This window comes from Rhea pennata, chromosome 6, assembly GCF_028389875.1.
Source record: "Rhea pennata isolate bPtePen1 chromosome 6, bPtePen1.pri, whole genome shotgun sequence".
Classification (NCBI taxonomy): Eukaryota; Metazoa; Chordata; class Aves; order Rheiformes; family Rheidae; genus Rhea; species Rhea pennata.
In genome coordinates this window covers 35,044,782-35,063,010 of record NC_084668.1, presented here as the reverse complement: position 1 = coordinate 35,063,010, position 18,229 = coordinate 35,044,782, and the positions used below count along the sequence as shown (strand labels likewise).

At 39.6% G+C, this 18,229-nt stretch overlaps 1 protein-coding gene across 3 annotated transcripts in view; it reads left to right on the top strand.

The window, feature by feature from the left end:
- CREB1 (cAMP responsive element binding protein 1) overlaps positions 1-15,422 on the top strand; it is a 40,396-nt gene extending 24,974 nt beyond the window's left edge. For 2 of the 3 annotated variants that reach the window (XM_062578168.1, XM_062578170.1), the window contains exons 4-8: positions 589-689; positions 3,309-3,451; positions 4,712-4,894; positions 6,125-6,275; positions 8,927-15,422. In XM_062578168.1, coding sequence (XP_062434152.1) covers positions 589-689; positions 3,309-3,451; positions 4,712-4,894; positions 6,125-6,275; positions 8,927-9,071 — 723 coding nt within the window. In that variant the 3' untranslated portion in view covers positions 9,072-15,422. The remainder of the gene's footprint in view (positions 1-588; positions 690-3,308; positions 3,452-4,711; positions 4,895-6,124; positions 6,276-8,926) is intronic. The other variant, XM_062578169.1, reaches the window with a different exon arrangement.
- The last annotated feature ends 2,807 nt before the right edge of the window (positions 15,423-18,229 follow it).

Genomic DNA, 18,229 nt, shown 5'->3' with positions numbered 1-18,229 from the left:
TCAAGCTTTTCTACATAAATCCTTGTAAATGTTTTTAGCACAGGTGTTCTGAATTGCAGCATTGCAGAATTTTGTTAGCATCTTCAGGTATGATATTTTCCTGCCAATTTCCCAGAAGAAAAGGCAGTCTTTCTGCAACATGGCACTAAAGGACAAAATACAAAAATCTGCTGCAATTCCCATATCCACCCAGTGATTTATAAATGGATCTTTCTCAGCTTCAATATTATGCTCTTTTGTCTCCAAACCCTTCTGCTTTCTATCTTAAGTTGCATTTAGTTACTGTCTCCCTAAATTTGATTGACAGCCTTTGTTTGGTTCTTTAAAGTAGATGGAAACAACGAAGAAATCATGGAAAGCAAGAAGTGTATGGAATTACTATTTTTTAGAACTATTTGATTTGTAAAAGGAATTCTAACTGACTGTGGTCATTTATTACTGTATCCATTACTAAACAGCCAGTCCCTACTGTTAGTTGCCCAGGTGCGTAGTACTTGCACTGTAGTGTTTTTGTTATAATGTGAACAGTCCCTTGAAATAGCACATTGGCAGTGTCCTGTTAATTTTAATTTCTGTGCTTATTTACAGATCTCCACTATAGCAGAAAGTGAAGATTCACAGGAATCAGTAGACAGTGTCACAGACTCACAGAAACGCAGAGAAATTCTTTCCAGACGACCGTCCTACAGGTATGGAGGTTAAAGGCAGAAGCATTTTGCTTGATGGATGCATCCTTCAAATGTGGAGACAAATGGTGTGATTCTATAGTTATTTTTGAATTTAACTATAAACCCATTTAACTACAATATTTCTTCTGCAGTATTTTTCATAGAATAGGATGTAGAGAGATAAGCAAATAGTATGAGGAGGAGGAAACATCAGCTGAGAATAGGATGATTGCCAAATTTGTAAAACATTGAGTTATCCTTGTGATAGGTGTGTTAGAGGTAGCTTTAATAGGTACTTAATACATGGAGTACACTAAAACTTTGTGAGGAAGATGCTACTGTATAATCTGTAGTTGGCCTAAAATCAACATTACTATTATTCATTAATGTTGAAATGTTAGCAGCAATCAAACTTAATTCCTTCCTCTTGTGAGACTTTCAATGAACATGTGATGTTCTGTGGCTCAAGAATTTCTACTTGAGCAAATTTGGTTATGTTTAAAGAATAAGAACTCAGGATGTGAGTTTAACATAGAGATAGGCATCTAGTATCTTTAGTTGGTGCAGCAAATATTTACGTGGGAAGACCAATTGAGGTGCTTCTTCAAATGACATTAGTCATACTTGCTTTAGTATTTTCCCCATGCACACCTTTTTTTGGCCATACTAAATTTCACTTTTCATTCTTAAAACATGGTAAATAATTTTAAGGAACAGTAATGGCAGTCACAGATATTTTCAGCCTTCTTCAGGAGCCTTGAAGTCCTGTCCTAATGAAGATAGTGAATATCACCAATAAAGATCTCTATTCATATAGATCCTGGGTATATTTTTATTTGTGAGGAACAGCATTACTAACATAAAGGCTGTTACAGACTTCCTTGCAGTCTGCTTCTGCAGTTACTTACTATACATGTATATATACAAAAGAATAGCTAAATATTATGTGACAACAGAGCTACTAAGTAAACAAGCAGCAAAACTGATAAGAGAGTACTTGTGCATTCTATATTCTCATTCAGATGAGCCTGCTTGCCAACACCACAGCCTCTGTCCCTCAACCTAGATCCTGCTGACTCTGAAAAATTCAATACTTATAAAGCTCATATATGCAGCTCAGCCACCAGGCCAGTATAGGAGCCATTTCAGAAAGGCTGAGCTAGATTACAGCTGTGTCAAGCAAGTTCCCAGTTGGCATTATCCAAGCTGCCGTAGCTTGCCCCAGAGACATGGTCAGTACAGTTAGGTTCATGGAATTGGAGAGTTATAGCTCTTCCTCGGCAACTTCACTTTGACCCTGATTGCCGTGTGTTCTCTTGTGTTCTCCATTTCTGGTTGTATCTTCTGTATTTGTAAAGCTTCTGCCTGGGCAATGATGGGTTTTAGCCCCCAAATCTTATCTGATGGGAGTTAAAAAAGCTATAATTTCTCCTTTTCTGTTTTGAGCTTTGTGGGTTTTGTTCCTCATCCTTCCTGCTCTCTGTAGTATTTTTCTGGTCTCACACCTCAATTGCAGACTCTGTTGACAGGAATCTGTTACTTTTCCATGTGGTGCTTGTGCAGACAGTGGAGTGCTTGTGCAGCATTGGGGTTCCTGTGTGCACACAGAGTCAAAATAGCAACAGCAAAGGCTCTGTTTGTCAAATTACTTGGCAAAGTGACCAGACTCCCCAAAGAGCTCTGTACAGATGTTCTGGCTCCCAAAGCCTTAGAAGCCTTATTTAAGAAATCAGTGTTATCTTGGAGCTTGGTTCTACAGCTGTGTTTGCTTCATCACACTGAGTTCTAGAGACACAGTCCACAGAAAAACATACAAGGAATGTCGCAAAAAATGTTCTCCTTATTTGCTACTGAACGTAGCACTTTGCAGTGATAGATGATAGAACGTGCCACCAGTAAAAACAGCTTCACAGTAGTCTGTCTGGGGTACAGTGCTCAGTGTAACTGGCGCAAATCGCAGTAACTGTTATGGTCAGTCTTACATTCATGTTCAGCGGGACCGGTAGCTGTGACGTTTTAGCAGTTTCTGCTTTGGATAATTAAGCCATGTAAGTGAGTAAACAACCAGTTCTTGTTTTCCTTACTCATGCAAATCTCTCTCTCAGGCAGGATGGTTGCCTCATCTGTGAACATAACTGCATGAGTTTCACTTAAAAATTGAGTGTTGTCTCCTAGGCAGGTGTCAGATTATAAGCTGATTGCTCTTTACAAGCTGCTGACTTCCTTTATACTCAGGTCTCTGGCCTTTACGATCTTTGAAATTTAGCAGTTCCCCTGATGTAAATGAGGGGATAGCTTTTACATACTTTTGCTTTCTTCATATCTTTATGTGGCTGGAAACAGGAAACAAGTAAATATGTGAGAGTAAAATATATGAGAGAGAAACATGTTTTGAAGAAAAAGGGAAGGCTGCAGTAGTTGTATCTTGAATCAAGAAGCACCTGGGCTCCATCTGTGTATGGCACTTTGAACAATCTTCTTCAGTAAGAGTTCAGTTTGTCCTGGTTTTTCATTCTGCCCCCATTATTTCCTTTGCTGGGTCACTGCACTTCGCAGTTTTCTTCAGCATCATGTATCAAATAGACTTTTTTCTACTTTTTGCTTTTTATTAAAATCTCTACAACACACTGTCTTTGCCAGAAAAATTTTGAATGACTTGTCCTCAGACGCCCCGGGAGTGCCAAGGATCGAAGAAGAAAAGTCTGAAGAGGAAACAGCAGCCCCTGCCATCGCCACTGTTACGGTGCCAACTCCCATTTACCAAACCAGCAGTGGGCAGTACAGTATGTAGTCTGTATTTCTCAGTGGTGCTAGTAAGTGGGGATGAGAAGATGAAGAACTATTGCTTGTGTGACTGTTTGGACTAAGACAATGTAGGAGGACAATATAAGATTACTTTAATTTGACTGTTCGATACTCATACTTTTAAACACGTTCCCATTGTAAGTATTTAAAATGTTCAATTTACATCCTGAGACTACTTGCTGGTGTTAGTGCAGCAAATGTCCTGCATCCTGAGACAAAATATAGCTATTATAAACTGCAGGAACCAGATGAGGCAATTCAGAAGTTTTTTTTCTTTCTTTCCTGGCAGACTCACTAAATTTTTACCTGTTAGCACATTACAGTCTTTAATTGTATTTTCAGAGAGTCCTGAAAGAACTAAGGATTTCAGTAACCTTATTTAAAACACATAATAAATATAATTTTCTATGATTGCAATTTATTTATTCATTAGATTTTGTAGATATATTGCTTTGACATAAAGGAATGAGGATACAAGAGTAAACCTAGAATTCACAGTCTGACACAAACAAATGAACTCAGTATGTAATATACAAGAGGGAGAAAGAGATATCTGCTCACATCTTTCTCTTAATACCTTTAAAATTTTGTATCTCTTTTTACTCTTTTTACTTAGCCATTTTCCATAATATCTTACTTAATTTTATTGAGATTTATGTAATTCACTCTGCTTTTCTACCATCACTGTAAAAAAACTGCTCATGCAGATGTCTGTCATGCATTTGGCCTGCATGAGTGAAAATATTGCTAGGAAGATGCTGTGGAAGTTGTAGAGAAACAGGAAGAAGGTGAAAAACAAGATGGATAGCAATAGCAGCAGAGGAAACTAAAGAAAGTAAAGCATGGAAGAGGAGAGCAATTTCAAATGAGAAGAAAAAAAGGAAGGACCAAGGAAAAGACCTAAGTCAACCAAGAAGAAAATCCTAACTAATAAATAAAAAATATTCCTCAGGGGAGGATTGTAGCTCCTCTGTGTGGTGCTGTTTTGTCAGAGAAACAAACGGTATTTTAGGCAGTGTTTTTTGACCCCCCTAAATATTTGTCTCATGAAAACTTAAAAGCTTACTGCTGAAGTATGATTTCTTCAAATGTACATGAAAGCAATGTGTCTGATTTAAGGGTGTGTAAGGGTTCAAGGAATTTAACTCAGACAGTATTCTTCTGTATCTAGGTTTGATACTGTAAATTAATGAGTATATTAATCTCTTAAACGTTGTATCAAATTTCTTTGTCCTCAGTTGCTATCACCCAAGGAGGAGCAATACAGTTGTCCAACAATGGCACAGATGGAGTACAAGGTCTCCAAACATTGACTATGACCAATGCAGCTGCAACCCAACCTGGCACCACCATTTTACAATATGCACAGACCACAGATGGACAACAGATACTTGTACCCAGCAATCAAGTTGTTGTACAAGGTGAGAAACTTCACAGTCAGTCATTCTGTATAACATCTTCTCCACATGGGTATAATTTGCCAAACTAACTCCCTCAAATGTGTCAGGAAACAGTGTTACGGCCTTTGACACAGATCAGTCTCCAAAAAGAAATTACAGACAAAGCAATTTGTCACATTTTCTTGGCGCCTATCCTCTCCGACCAATAAATTTATGGATACTTTGGTTTCACTTAGGAAAAAAAAATACTCATTTTTGTTTTTCCATGCTGCATTTCCTGCATTCTGTCCACAAGATTTTTGCTATGTGTTCTTCAGAAACTGATACTACAGACCGCTTTAGCATTCTGAGTTCTGTCAGGCAGTTAGCTGTAACAACAATAAATTTAAAGCAAAGCATGTATGTTAGGAAAGAGAGTTGTTTGATGTGTTCTTTCCATAAGGAGAGTTTCATTTATTAGCAATTTTTTCCCCTTTTCAGTTAAAAGTCATAATTGCTTTCTGTTGCAATTTCTTTCACTATTTAATAAATATTTGATCGTTGAATCTTAGAATCAAGGAATAATTTAGGTTGCAGATGGCATCATCGAGCCATCTGGTCAAACCTTCCATTCAGAGCAGGGCTACTTCAGGGTTAGACTAGGTTGCTTTTTCTTGTTTCATTAAAACATATGCTTTGATTTATTAAAAATCAAGGGGAAGGATGGTTTTAAAAAAATCTATTAAAAATAAGGGTAAAATTGGGCTTCTGCTTTTATGATTGTAGGCAGGTAGTTTGAGAGTCATTCAGTGAAGAGGTCATCAGGCATCAGTGAACATGTATAGCGGAGAAAAATAAGTAATGTCGCATTGATGCTTTGTTTTTTGTGTTCTTAAGCAAATGCGATTTCTTTAGGTAGTATCATTTTTGTTGAATTCAGGCAAATATAGCACTTCTAGATAAAAAAAAAAAAGTACAGAAACAGAAAGACAGAAATAAAAAGAAATGTACCAAGAGAAAAAGAAGTACAGCAATGCAGCAAGACAGATGAAGTTATCAAGCACAAGTGAAGACTTCTTCATCGGGAGTTAGTAAACCTTGCATGTATTAATAAACCTAACACTGAGATAGCAATGATGATCCAGATAATGGCCTTCCCTCCTGTACTGTAGCCAGAGTGCATGGTTAGATGATGAGGTGCTTTTCACACCATATTTAAACGGTGCTGTCACCAAACCGACATGATGGTCCCTGGTGGCTTTTGTCTTTCAGCTGCCTCAGGAGATGTGCAGACTTACCAGATTCGCACTGCCCCTACCAGTACCATTGCACCAGGTGTAGTCATGGCATCCTCCCCAGCACTTCCAACCCAGCCAGCAGAAGAGGCCGCGCGGAAGAGAGAAGTGCGTCTAATGAAGAACAGGCATGTACATTTAATTTGTTTTTCTTTTCTGATCAGCTGTGCTTCAAACTAGAGCGTTAAACAGTAGGACTCATTTTCTTGCCTTACTCATTTTATGATAAGCTTTCTGAAGAAGCTGCCTTTATTGAAAGATGCAAAGTAAAGAAGCACATCGGCTAATGTGCTTTGCGATTATGAAACATAAGTAAAGGTGTCAGACTCATTCTGAGAGGTGTGTGAATTACCACTTTCATTTGTTTGTGGCAATGAGAAGAAAGGTTAGTGATGAGAGGTACCACTGGAGAGATACTTACAGTCTTGTTTGACTGTAGGTATGTTCTTACGAACACTGAGGTAGGATTTTTTTTTGAGTTAATATATTCTTGGAATCACCTTTCCTGGATTCTTTAGCTTAGTTTCTGCATGTGTTCTGCTTGCTCCTGATATTTTTGTGTATCTGCATATATCTTCTGTAGATTGTTAAGCCATGGATACAAGGGATAGTCACATGAGCAGACCCAGGGCTTATTTGAGTGGTATGAATGAAGAAATAAATAATACTGAATTGTAGAATTCACTTTTCTAAAAGGTGCTTGTCCAGAATCTCACACGTCTTCATTTTTATATGGTTTTCTGATATTGGTGAATAGTAGGTATCATTGTCCACCCTTTCAAGCTTCCTGTATTTGAGAAAAAAATAATTAATATTTTGATTCCCCTCATTTTGTCAGAATTCTTACCCAGTAAAAGAAAGCCTTACTGTTTGGAAAAGCCAACAAAAAACATGGGGAATTACCCTTACACTTAATTTTAATTGACACCTTTTGCAACAGTGTCATGTTGCACGTGCTGTTTTTAGCCTGCTTACTTAATAGCTATTTCCAAAGTTGGGCTCCACAGAGAAGTGAGGTAAAAGCCTGTAGAAAGTCAGAGGACGGTGATACTTATTGAAACACTATAGCATAAACTATAGGTGCTATTGTGCAAATTTTCTGTAAGTAAGTTTCTGTGTTTAAGTAAGTAAGTTTTTAAATTTTAAAAGCTGTCTTGTAATCCAGTATAACTCTAGTTGTTCATAATGAATAATTAATGCACACAGGCTTGAGGCAGCTAAATGCCCAACCTGGCACAAATCACAAAAGGAAAGAAAAGGTTGTCATCCAGGAATACGTATTAGTAGTTTACTGCTTGGAGGCACACCTCTTTCCTGATCGAGTAGTGGTGTGTCACAGGTTACACAACTAACACTCCAAAATGAGTTTAAATTCTAAATACTGCACATGACCCACTGAAGTGCTACAAGCATATGGAATTGTATTTGGAGGAGTGACAAATGGACACCTACGTCCTTGCAAGGCTGACAAATCAGAATTTCTTCATCCTGTCTCATTTGTGGAGCTGGATTTTTAAAAACGTTTTTAGAGTCTTCATTATCAGGTTAATCCTGGAAGAAACATTCTTTTTTATCTAGTATTACAATTACTGTTTACCTAGTGAGTGGAAGACCTAGGTTCAATTTTCTCTTCTCATCTCCCAGAACACTGACCTGATCAACAATCAATACAGAATTTGCAGTGAACAGACACTCAGTTTCTCCTTGTGAAGCCATTCTGCTTTGCACGTAGAGATTCAGGGCAAAGCCACGTGTGTGTATGCATGTATCCACATAGGGCTGCTTTGACAAGCCACGCTGCAGGTGGGCAGCCCTCTGTTTGCGCCAGTTCTGTCCACTTATTGCATTTAGCCTTGTGCTTCCTCTGCAAATTGGTACCATTACTGTTGCTGTGCAGGACAGCTTTTCCTTTGGTGTTACTGCCTTCAAGATGCTCACCAGCACATGAGCACTTTGGAGGTATTTTTCAAGGTATTTAAGTATATTACCATCTGATACTGGTAATATATCAGTATTATACTGATATATGGAGCTACTGGAGCTCAATCTTCACAAGAAAGCCTTAAGAGACTGACTGTAATGAGGCTTGCTTCAACTCATCTGCACTCTCATTTTCTTGACATGGCAGACCAGGGCTAAAGAATGAGTATGGCTGCTCCTGACTGTTTATATTTTGATGATTTCTTACTTGAGTGGTTTATATTATCACTGCACTGATATGGGCATTGTTAACAAAATGAAAGTATTATTTGAGAGCAAATATATGAATGCTCTAAATACAGCTTTTTTGCACTGGTTGAACAAAGGTTTTTTTTAACATCCTGACCATCATTATTTGGTTGGACTACAGCAAAGGAAAAAGTTAAGACTATAAAGAGATTAGTAGATGAACATTGCTCTTACTGTTCTTGTTATTCACCTATTAGTAATAATAACATTAAGGGAAGTTAGAGCAGCAGCATTGTTCTCAGCCTAAAGGCTCTAATTTAAATCTTGCAGACAGAATTTTGTCACTGAGCAGGATCCTTATCTCACACCAGCAGGATTTTACTAGTGCTGACTTACTGGGATCCTTATAGTGAAGTGAGCCTTGGATCCTGAGTGTTTGTGATTTGTAATGTGAAATTACTATGAACACAGCCTTTCTTCTCAACTCACAAGTTACTTCTTACAATACTTCCATGCTCTAAAAATGGCAGTATTTGATAAATGTTTGACCTGAACAACCCATGTTTTTAAATAATTGTTCTGGATTTCAGTGTCCTTATTTGCTTTACAGAGAGGCAGCACGTGAATGTCGCAGGAAGAAAAAGGAGTATGTGAAATGTCTAGAAAATCGAGTGGCTGTGCTTGAAAACCAAAACAAGACACTGATTGAGGAGTTGAAAGCACTTAAGGACCTTTACTGCCACAAGTCAGATTAATTCTGGATTCCCATTTTCACTTGTCCAGGTGGGATTGAGACTGGTTTTGGCTATAACCAGAAAGACAAAGTAAACTTTTTATTTTCTAAACATTTCTTTTTTTCTATGCGCAAAACTGCCTGAAAGCAACTACAGAATTTAATTCGTCTGTGCTTTGCATCAAACTGTGAATGTTCAAACACTTGCCTCCACTTCTCCCCTTACAAGATTATTTTGGTCATCAAATAATCTGAGCGTGAAGAAGAAGAACAGGCTTTTTTCTCATCTCCCCATCCTCGTCAAGGAGTAACAGTGGTCACTTGGGAAGTTACTATGGAGGAGGGTCCGTTTGTAACGATCTCAAGAATTTGTGTTGAGCTCTTTTGATTGCCTTAGAGACATAACTACCCCAGCCTCTTGGCCCAGAGAACTATGTGGGCCACATACAGTGAGCATGTATGGTGCAATGAAGAAGCAGTGGTTGCCAAATTGGTTTCACATATTCATTATATGCTATAAAAACACAGGGCTAAGTGACACGCCAAATGAAAGGCACTTCATGGTCACGCTGTTTGTGAGGAGATAACATACGTTCATTAAACTAGTCCATGAGGGTTTTTGATGCATAATTTGTGTTAAACCCTCCTGGATCAATAAAATCTTCTCCATTCCTCAGAAACAAATGGATTGAAACTGCCTTCACTGGTCAGTTGTTGCTTCTTGAAGCATGTTATGTACAAGTGTGTTCAGCATTCTGAATGCACAAAAGAAATCACAAACTTGATAGGATATTGGTTGGGAAATGATATTTGAGGGGGAAATGAACTCAAAATAAAAAAGGAACAGTGACATTCAGAGAACAGTCACATAGTAAGCATGGGTAACATAAAAAAGCACTGCCTATTTGTATCAGGACAACTAAGCAGTTGAAGCATGCATATTCCCTGATGACAGTATAGTCTCAGTGTCCTCAGTCCTTTTAAGCAGTTATTTCTATTTCCCTACCACTATCTTATGTAATGGAAATTACTGTACTTACTGGAAACATTATCCTGGTTTGCTAAATTATTTTCCAAACTTTGAGGCCACCTTCCATGCATAAATTTAATTGCAGCATGGTAACTACTAGGTAAGCTTCAAACACTGAATTGAAGAGGACTTCAAACATGAATATTCCAGCTGGCTTCTACTTTGCAAGAGACAATACTGATTACTTGAACCTGCCCAGGCTAACTAAATTCTTAATTTATTCAGAGGATTTATTAATGTAAAGGATCATATTTCCAGCTTGTTTATTCATGTGAGTAAAACTACTCATGTGCCTAAGATGTTTGCAAGACCAGGCTTCTTGTGTGCACTGAGGAAATGTGATCTTCCCCAGATTCACATTGTAAAAAAAGTAGATCACGTTAAAGAATAATGAACACTGTTCTCAACATTTGGACTTCCGTTGTGTGTCAAAAAGAATCATGCTCGTTTTGTTTACTGGCCCTCTGAAGCCAGTCTTCTGATATGTGGATATATTGGGTCATTTGATGGAGTAAGTTTACTTTGGGCCCCTGGTCCAACTTTTACGTATAGAGACATAAAAATAAGACTCTGGTCTGTACTAATGCCTTGCCTAGCTAAGTATTAGCTAATATGTTCTCCCGTTCATTCTGTCTGTTTTTAAGATAAATTTCAAATACAAGCTTTTAAAGAGTTATACAGTCAATGTTCACATTATAAAAAGAAAATTTGCAAGACTCTAGGCAGCTGAGTCTCAAACAGCTATAGCAGTATTAAAAGTTCTAGTTTTCTCATTTGAGAGGGCATTCAGTTTCCAAGAGACTTTAAAGGAGCAGGGTTAAACTTGTAGTATTATTGTTAAATCTAGAGTTATTGATAATTTCAAATTATGTTTATATTTCAAATAAGAAAACATAAGTATCAGAATTATGAAAGAATTCATTTCCAAATTAATTTTTGTGGGGTTTTATAAATGGTCTATTTTTATCTGCCATAGAGAATTAATTTTCATGTTTTTATTTAATGGAAGATGAATTTATTAGTTTAGCAAGAGGAATTTAGGGAGACCCTAAATTCTCAGTCACACTTTTATAAAAAGCTGTCTGACTCTTAGAGAATACATTCATTTGTAACGGTTACTGGTTTTTCAGAACTAGCACCAGAAGTAGCAGTATTGATGATGCCGGAGCAATTCTTGCTAAACATCGGGCTCACGGTGGCCTCGCTGAAGCGGCCGGGTGGAATGGCTCCTCCGGCCTCGAGGTCCGTCGGAAAGGCCGCGCACGCCGACGCGAGGGCGGTTTGCAAAAGCGTGAGGGTTGAGAGCGGAGCTGAGTGAGGCTGGCTGGGATCGCAGCGCCGTTCCTACGCGAGATTAGCAGTGTCTGGCGCCTGCTGGGAGTCCCTCAGCACGGAGCCTGGGAGCTCACTGGCCTGGGGAGCCCAAACGGCTACGGGGACCTGGTTCTTCTAACCGAGGGCTGAAGCAAATCCGTGCGGCCGTGAGAGGCGACCTGTGTTACTGCTTTTTGTTTGTGCGTGTTCTGTGAGTAGTCCGTAGTGTTACCAGTCTAGACTTCATTAGCAAAAACACTTCACTAAGGAAGAGAACCTTATTTTGAAGTACATATTATTTTTATTTAAGGTGCACTGAGGATTTGGGGACTTTAATGTCTTTAGTGGAAATTTTAAATGACAATGATAAAAAAAATGCATTACACCAAGTACAAGGCTGGCTAAGGTTACCCATGCATGCTTTACTATACATAGTGAGCCAAAAAGGGAAGGAATATGATACAGGCATCCATTCATATATCATTTACCTCAGTAGTGAGGTTGGGGTAGTCAGCTTCTATGAACTAAGGCCGTTTGGAAGTGGGATGGAAATTGTGCTGGCAGGGGGGAGGGAGGGTTAGTTTTTTATCTCACAGTTGTGAGTTTTCAATAATTGATAGCCTGTTTTACCTGAAGAGAAGGTTAGAAAGGGCTAGATCCATTATGTTCATAATAAACAAGAATTGATTTGAAATATAATTTTTGTAATGTCATTATTTTGCAAAACAACAGCACCGATCAGGCAGTTAAGATATTGTCAGAGGTGCTCTTTTAATTTAGATATTCTTGGAAAAATACATATGTATAATATATGTACATATATATATATATATATATATACACACAGTATATAATCTACAGCTCTGAGAGCTTTTAAGTCAGGAATGCTGAGTATTATAGTATATGGAGGTCAGAAAAAATTTTTACTTCTCTGTGTGTGTCTGGGTGTGTGTGGATGTGTGCGCGTGTGTGAAAACCCCGTTGCCCCAGTAGTTCTGGGCTGCATTATTCTAGCGCTTATTACTGCTTTGTTTGTGCTGTTTTTCAGTTACCCATTTTCAATCATTTTATCTCATCTTTCATGGCTTTTGTATTTTTTTTTCCTTTGGAGATTTTTGAAATGATGTAAACAGTTGTTTTAAAACTCCCCCTCCCTCAAAATAATTCACTTTTGTGCTTTTTCTCTTTGGCAGCTATATATCAAAGGAAAAAACAATTGGAAGGATTGTTAGATATTTGGGGTTTTCTTTTGTTGTTTGTTTTTTTAAGGAACCACTGGTAAGACTTCTGTTTTCCTCTTGGAGTAGTGGCTATGCATTTTTATTCAAGCAGTGATTTCAACAGAATGGGGTAGTTGCCAGCACCATTGCTCCTATCTGAAAGCACAGTTTCAGCCTGTCATGCTTTTCAGGACTGTTCAGACACCTCTGGCGTTCTGGCTCTTCTGTAGTTCTTGCTTGTGTCTCAGACCACTGTCTTCTCTGGTATTTTACGTTAATCATAAAATTGGAGTGTTCAGAATCATTAAGAGGCTCGGGGAAAGAAGTAAGTTAGATTTAATAAGGAAAAACTGTCCCTGACAGTTTCTGATCGAAATGTGTACTTTTTTTTTTTTTTCTTTTTTTTTTTTTTTAATCTGGGCTTTCAATAGACAAGCTGCAAGTAGTCACCTGTTAGCAAATACTGGCCTCGGCTTTTTTAAATTTTGTTTTAGACAGATAGCCAATGCTTTTTTTGGGTTAAAGTAAAGATAAGTCTCCTCATCAAAGCAAGTTCATTATCAGTGGTTGCAGATCTATGACAATTTATAAGATGATTTCATTGTTTTTCTGACACCCTGTTTTTATTATCGTTTTTTCACCCTGAAACTGGTTAGTGATGTAACATTTGCCAATGATCTAATCCAAAGGTCATGTATTTATTTTTGTTACATTATATTCTTTGTAAATGTTTGATTAAAATGTGCACTTTCAAAAAAAAAAAAACAAAAAAACAAAAACAGAACAAAAAAAATAAAGAGAAATTGGATATTGGTTTTGCTTGAGAAGCTCCCTGGCACAATTGCTGTAATCTTGCTGCGTGCACCCATCTCACTCCTCTGCCCCCACCAGTTGACTCTTTCACAAATTTAGCTTTTATCAAATGAAGCTGATGAGCTCTGAGCTTCCAACAGACATTACTTTTAAATGTCAGGAGAGTTGAACTGGCAGTACTGAAGACTGGGAAGAATTAAGTGTATGGTGTCTCAAAGCGATATGTACAGGATGGATATGGAATTATTTTTAGACAGAACAGAACTAGTTCAGTGATCCCAAGTGAGAAAGGGGAATTAATTTGGAAGGAAAGCTACACTTTTTTCAGTCACTTTATTCCCCTTTAATTTAAGATTTGGCTGCAAATTTTAAAAGCTGAATTTCAAGAAAGTAAATAAAGAGGCTTTACAGTTCTTTGACACCAGGAGGTAAAGGTGCATTGACAGTTTGTCATCCTGCTTTAAAAGAAAAAAAAACACAACTAACTTTCTTGTACAAGAACAATGATAATTTAGCTATAGCCCTGGATTCTGACACTGTAAGCAGGTTTTAAGGGCATACAGTACATTCATGGTTCTTGTGTACTGTGACTGGGAAATAGTTACCTTGAGCTTTTGAATTTGCTAGTTAAGAAAGATACTGATTTTGCAGAAACCTGAATGTATCATGAACCTCCGTCAGTCTGGGAGGAGCCAGATTGATGAGAGAAACAGGGTGCTGAAATCCTAACTACTGTGTGCTTGTGGCAGGTTCAGGTCTGTGGATGGATACGGCTTAAATATGAACATCTCTTGGGAAAGGGGACCAGATCCAGTTTGCACAAAGGGTTTGTATTTCAGGTGTTTTACCTTGGATTGTATTCTCCAAATGTATTTAAGTCCTGGCCTGCAGAGAGAGTTGCACAGGTTAATTTGTCTAGCACAAATTAAAGATATTGACCTGTCTGCATTCTGGTACTACAAGTACAGAGTTTCTGACTTCCTGTGTAAGATGGGAAGCTTAGGTCTCGCTTTTCACCAGCAGGAAAAGGCAGCCAGGGAAAAGCTGTAATGATGTGCGGTTAGCACACTTCCATAAGCTGACCACTTGCTACTCATGACTTGGCAGCAGTCACTTCATTGAGTCACAGCCTCAGCTATATGGTATTTCTCTAAATTAGGGGATAGCTGAGTAAAAACGGGGAGGGAGGTCCTTGAACCAGTTAGTTATCTGGAAACGGCCAAAACTAAGAACTGAGGATGTTAGGATGCTCTCTACGAGTTGTGTTTTATCCAGGTGCCACTCCATTGTTTGTGTGTAATGGCATTTATTTATATTAAAACATAATTTTTTTAAAAAAAAAAAGTCTAGAATTGAGAGTTTGTATGAGATTTGACTGTGCTGCTTATATGGACTTGTAGGGATGGGATGGGGAACAGGGCAAGGAGAGATGCCAGTTGGCAGCCAGCCTCTCCGCAGACTTGTCCACAGATTGGTTGTTCACTTCAAAAATGAGTTATTTCTAGTTTGGATTTATAATTTGCAGTTGTTTTGGAACAATGTTTTTCAGGGAAGCTTCTAGAGCAAGGGTTATTATTCTCCTTTTGTAATGTATGCTGGAAAGAGTAATTTCACCTCACCTGCATTTCTGATTCTTTACCTAAAGCGTATCAGCACAGAACAGGGTATTTGAGCTGGACTCCCACATACCTGTGGAAGTTAAAAAAAATAAATGAAAATCCATTGTTGGGGGGGGAAATCTTATTTACATTTCCCCAAATTTTAAAAACATCCCTGCTGTGTTTTTTTTTTTACTTATTTTTTTTGTGCTTTATCTGTGTTTTAAAATAATTGTACTGGGTTATAATGCATTTTATTAACACTATGTACATATTAGCTGCTTTGTGTTTCAGAATGGTAGTAATTGCTTTGTATATTAAAGTGATTCTTGTGAATTTGTGAATTATTGTCATAAAGAAGTGTTTTTTCTTACTGTAACCTTTGTGGTATAAACTGTCCTAACTCCCTTTTTACACAAACATTTATGTGCAGTCACATAAACATACTTTAAAAAACTCTACAAAGTCTCTTTTTTGAGCAGGATCTTACATTTATGTTAATTTAGGGACAAACGGTAGCTGGATAGAACCACTGGAAAAGGCATATTTTAAGCAGACTGTAGTGTCCTGTCTGTAACCTGCTGTAAGTACTTATGAGATGATTTTCTCAAAGGGAAAGCTTTTTAATTTTAATTAAATTGAATTAGAGTAATGAGAGGTTAAAACCTAAAGGACAGTTTCTCTTCCATTTTTAAATCTTATTTTTAAATCTGCTTATTGTACCCATCCTCGTGGTGAATAGTTCTGTTTGATTAACGTGTGACAGGTTTTTCTCTTTTACAGTTTAAATGTGCTGTCTTTCCCACTTCTAAACATTCCTGTGAACCATGTACTACTGATCTTAATAACAGAACAGAAGGCAAGAAACACTGCAAAGATCATAACTTGATTATGTAATCTACAAAGCTGTATCAAAACACCGGGATAAAAGCCAAAAGAACAAATTCAGCACTGATGTAAACACACCTCTAGTGAAATCGAGGGAGAGTAGTAAGGTCAGCTCATTATGGCTGGGATTTCATGGTTTTCACAACCAAGCATTTTCATAATGATAGTCATGTATTTATTCAGAAAACTACATCTCAGTAATGAAGGAGAATCTCAAACAGGGGTTAGTCCACAAGATAAAAATATAGTTGGGCTTGAATTTCCTACTAAAAAAAGTCAGATAACACAGATCCCTGTGCAGCCAGTAGGTCAGCGGGTAAACCTGGTTCTCCTGACACTGCTGCACCTTAAAGCTCTTTGCTGTAAGATAAAGAACTGAATTTCATGCTCAATCTCTTAATATTAACCGGACATCATTTTAGTTGTAGTGATATTTCAGGAAAGTTTGTTCCCTCACAGCAAGGCACGTTTCAGGAACGCTTTCGCAACCTCATACCGTGTCCATCCAGTCACGTCTCTCTGACTTGGGCCTTCTCGCCTTGGGTGAGTAGTTCATTTCACAACAGACCGTCCATGCATCACCCCGTCACTGCGGGTCCCATGCGCACTTGCTATTTCCAGATGGGTTCACATCATTTTACAAAACGGGACCGACGCAGGAGAATCGCCCAAAAGGCCACCGCGCTGACCTCTTCGGTGCTGGGACGAACACAGCGGTACAAACCGCCCGGGCGGCGCGCCACCGTACTTGCCCTACGGCCGCTGAAGCGTTAACACCTGTAATTTCACAGTAGGGCAGAAGCTCACTTGGACGGACCAGTCGGGACTCCCGAGCTTGCTGCCGCGTCCAGCCCTGCCGGTTCGGTGCCGAGGGCTGCTCTCCATGCGCTTGCACACCGGGCCATGGCACCTGTGCTCCGTCTGTCCGGCACATCCAGCGCTGCTCGCTCCTGCCAGTCCCGCGAGCCAAAGGGCAACGGTGGTGATACAGAAGGGCTACGAAGGCCAGCCTGAGACACGGCACGGCGCTGCTCGCTGGCTGGTGCAGGTGGGTGTCCGTGCTGCCTGATGGGAATGGGCTGTCGGCATTAACGTGCCGACTTTAATGCTATTTGGTACCTGCAGCTTAAAAAGCAACCTAACTGCTCACCATGCTCGTGTTGGTTGCTAAACCCAACTGCAATATTCCTGTCCGCCTCTTCTCTCTGCTGGCCTACCCCACAGCCCAGCTTTCCTGACGATGCCTCGAGTCACCGCTAACGCTAGCCACGGCATGGCTGCACCTACCCCTGCTCTTTGCTCCGTCTGTTCATGAAGGGCAGAGGCCCCCGGGAAAGCAGCAGTTCACGTGTACAGGGGCTGCGGGCAGAAAGGAGTCAAACCCTGCTTCATCTACCTGCTACCCCAGTTTGGGACTGGTCTCCACCCAAGGGAGCACCACACCCCGGCAGTGGTCTGAGGACAGGTCTCTCTGCTGTGTAATCAGAGCACCCTGGGCTACGGAGGGGCCAACCCAGAGTGCAGCTCTGCGGAGCCGAGGCAAGACACTCACCTGAGCTGTCAGCGTCTCTCTCAAGCTCTGCTCCACAAGTGTTTGCTCATGTGCAGGTGCATTTCTTCAACAGGTACATTCGAGGAGACTCCCTGGGCTTTGCGTGCAGATGCTGCGCAACAGCAACCCACAGAAGAAGTCAAGCCGAATCTCTCTCCTGCCACGTACCTGCTCTCTCAGGTAGGCCATGGCTACAACAGCAGCAACAGGAAAGCAGACACTGGAAGTTGTTAAACAAATGAAAGAATACCCTGTCAAATTGATTTGTTTCAAAAATACTAAACTTTTCCTATCTTCAAAGCAAAATCTAGAGCAAAGCCCCTTTAACCCCACAGCGTGCAGGTGCTACACTAGGCTTTATTCTGTGCTATTTACGCAGGCACGTTTTGCCCACTACGGCAAAAGCGCAGGCTGCAACTGCTCACAGCATTGCAAGCTGCAGGGCTGAGCGCAGCCAGGTAGCGGGCGCTGCTCACGGGCCAAGTCCTGCACACGGCTGAGCGCGAGAGCCGGCGCTCTGTTCCTTGCCAGCTCCTGCTGGGGCAGCTAAACACACAGTAACCCCGGGTGAACCAGGAGAGAAGGAAACACCAGTGGAGGGCAGGAAGAAGAGTGGCGAGAAGTTAGAGTACAGAGAGCTTGTAATTTTTTTCCAACATTGCTCTCCCAGTTGATATGATAGAAGGAGTCATGTCTGGCACATTAGAGCTCATATCATGTTGTGTTGTTAATTAAAGGTGCCGTTTTCTTTCCCTCAAAGAACTT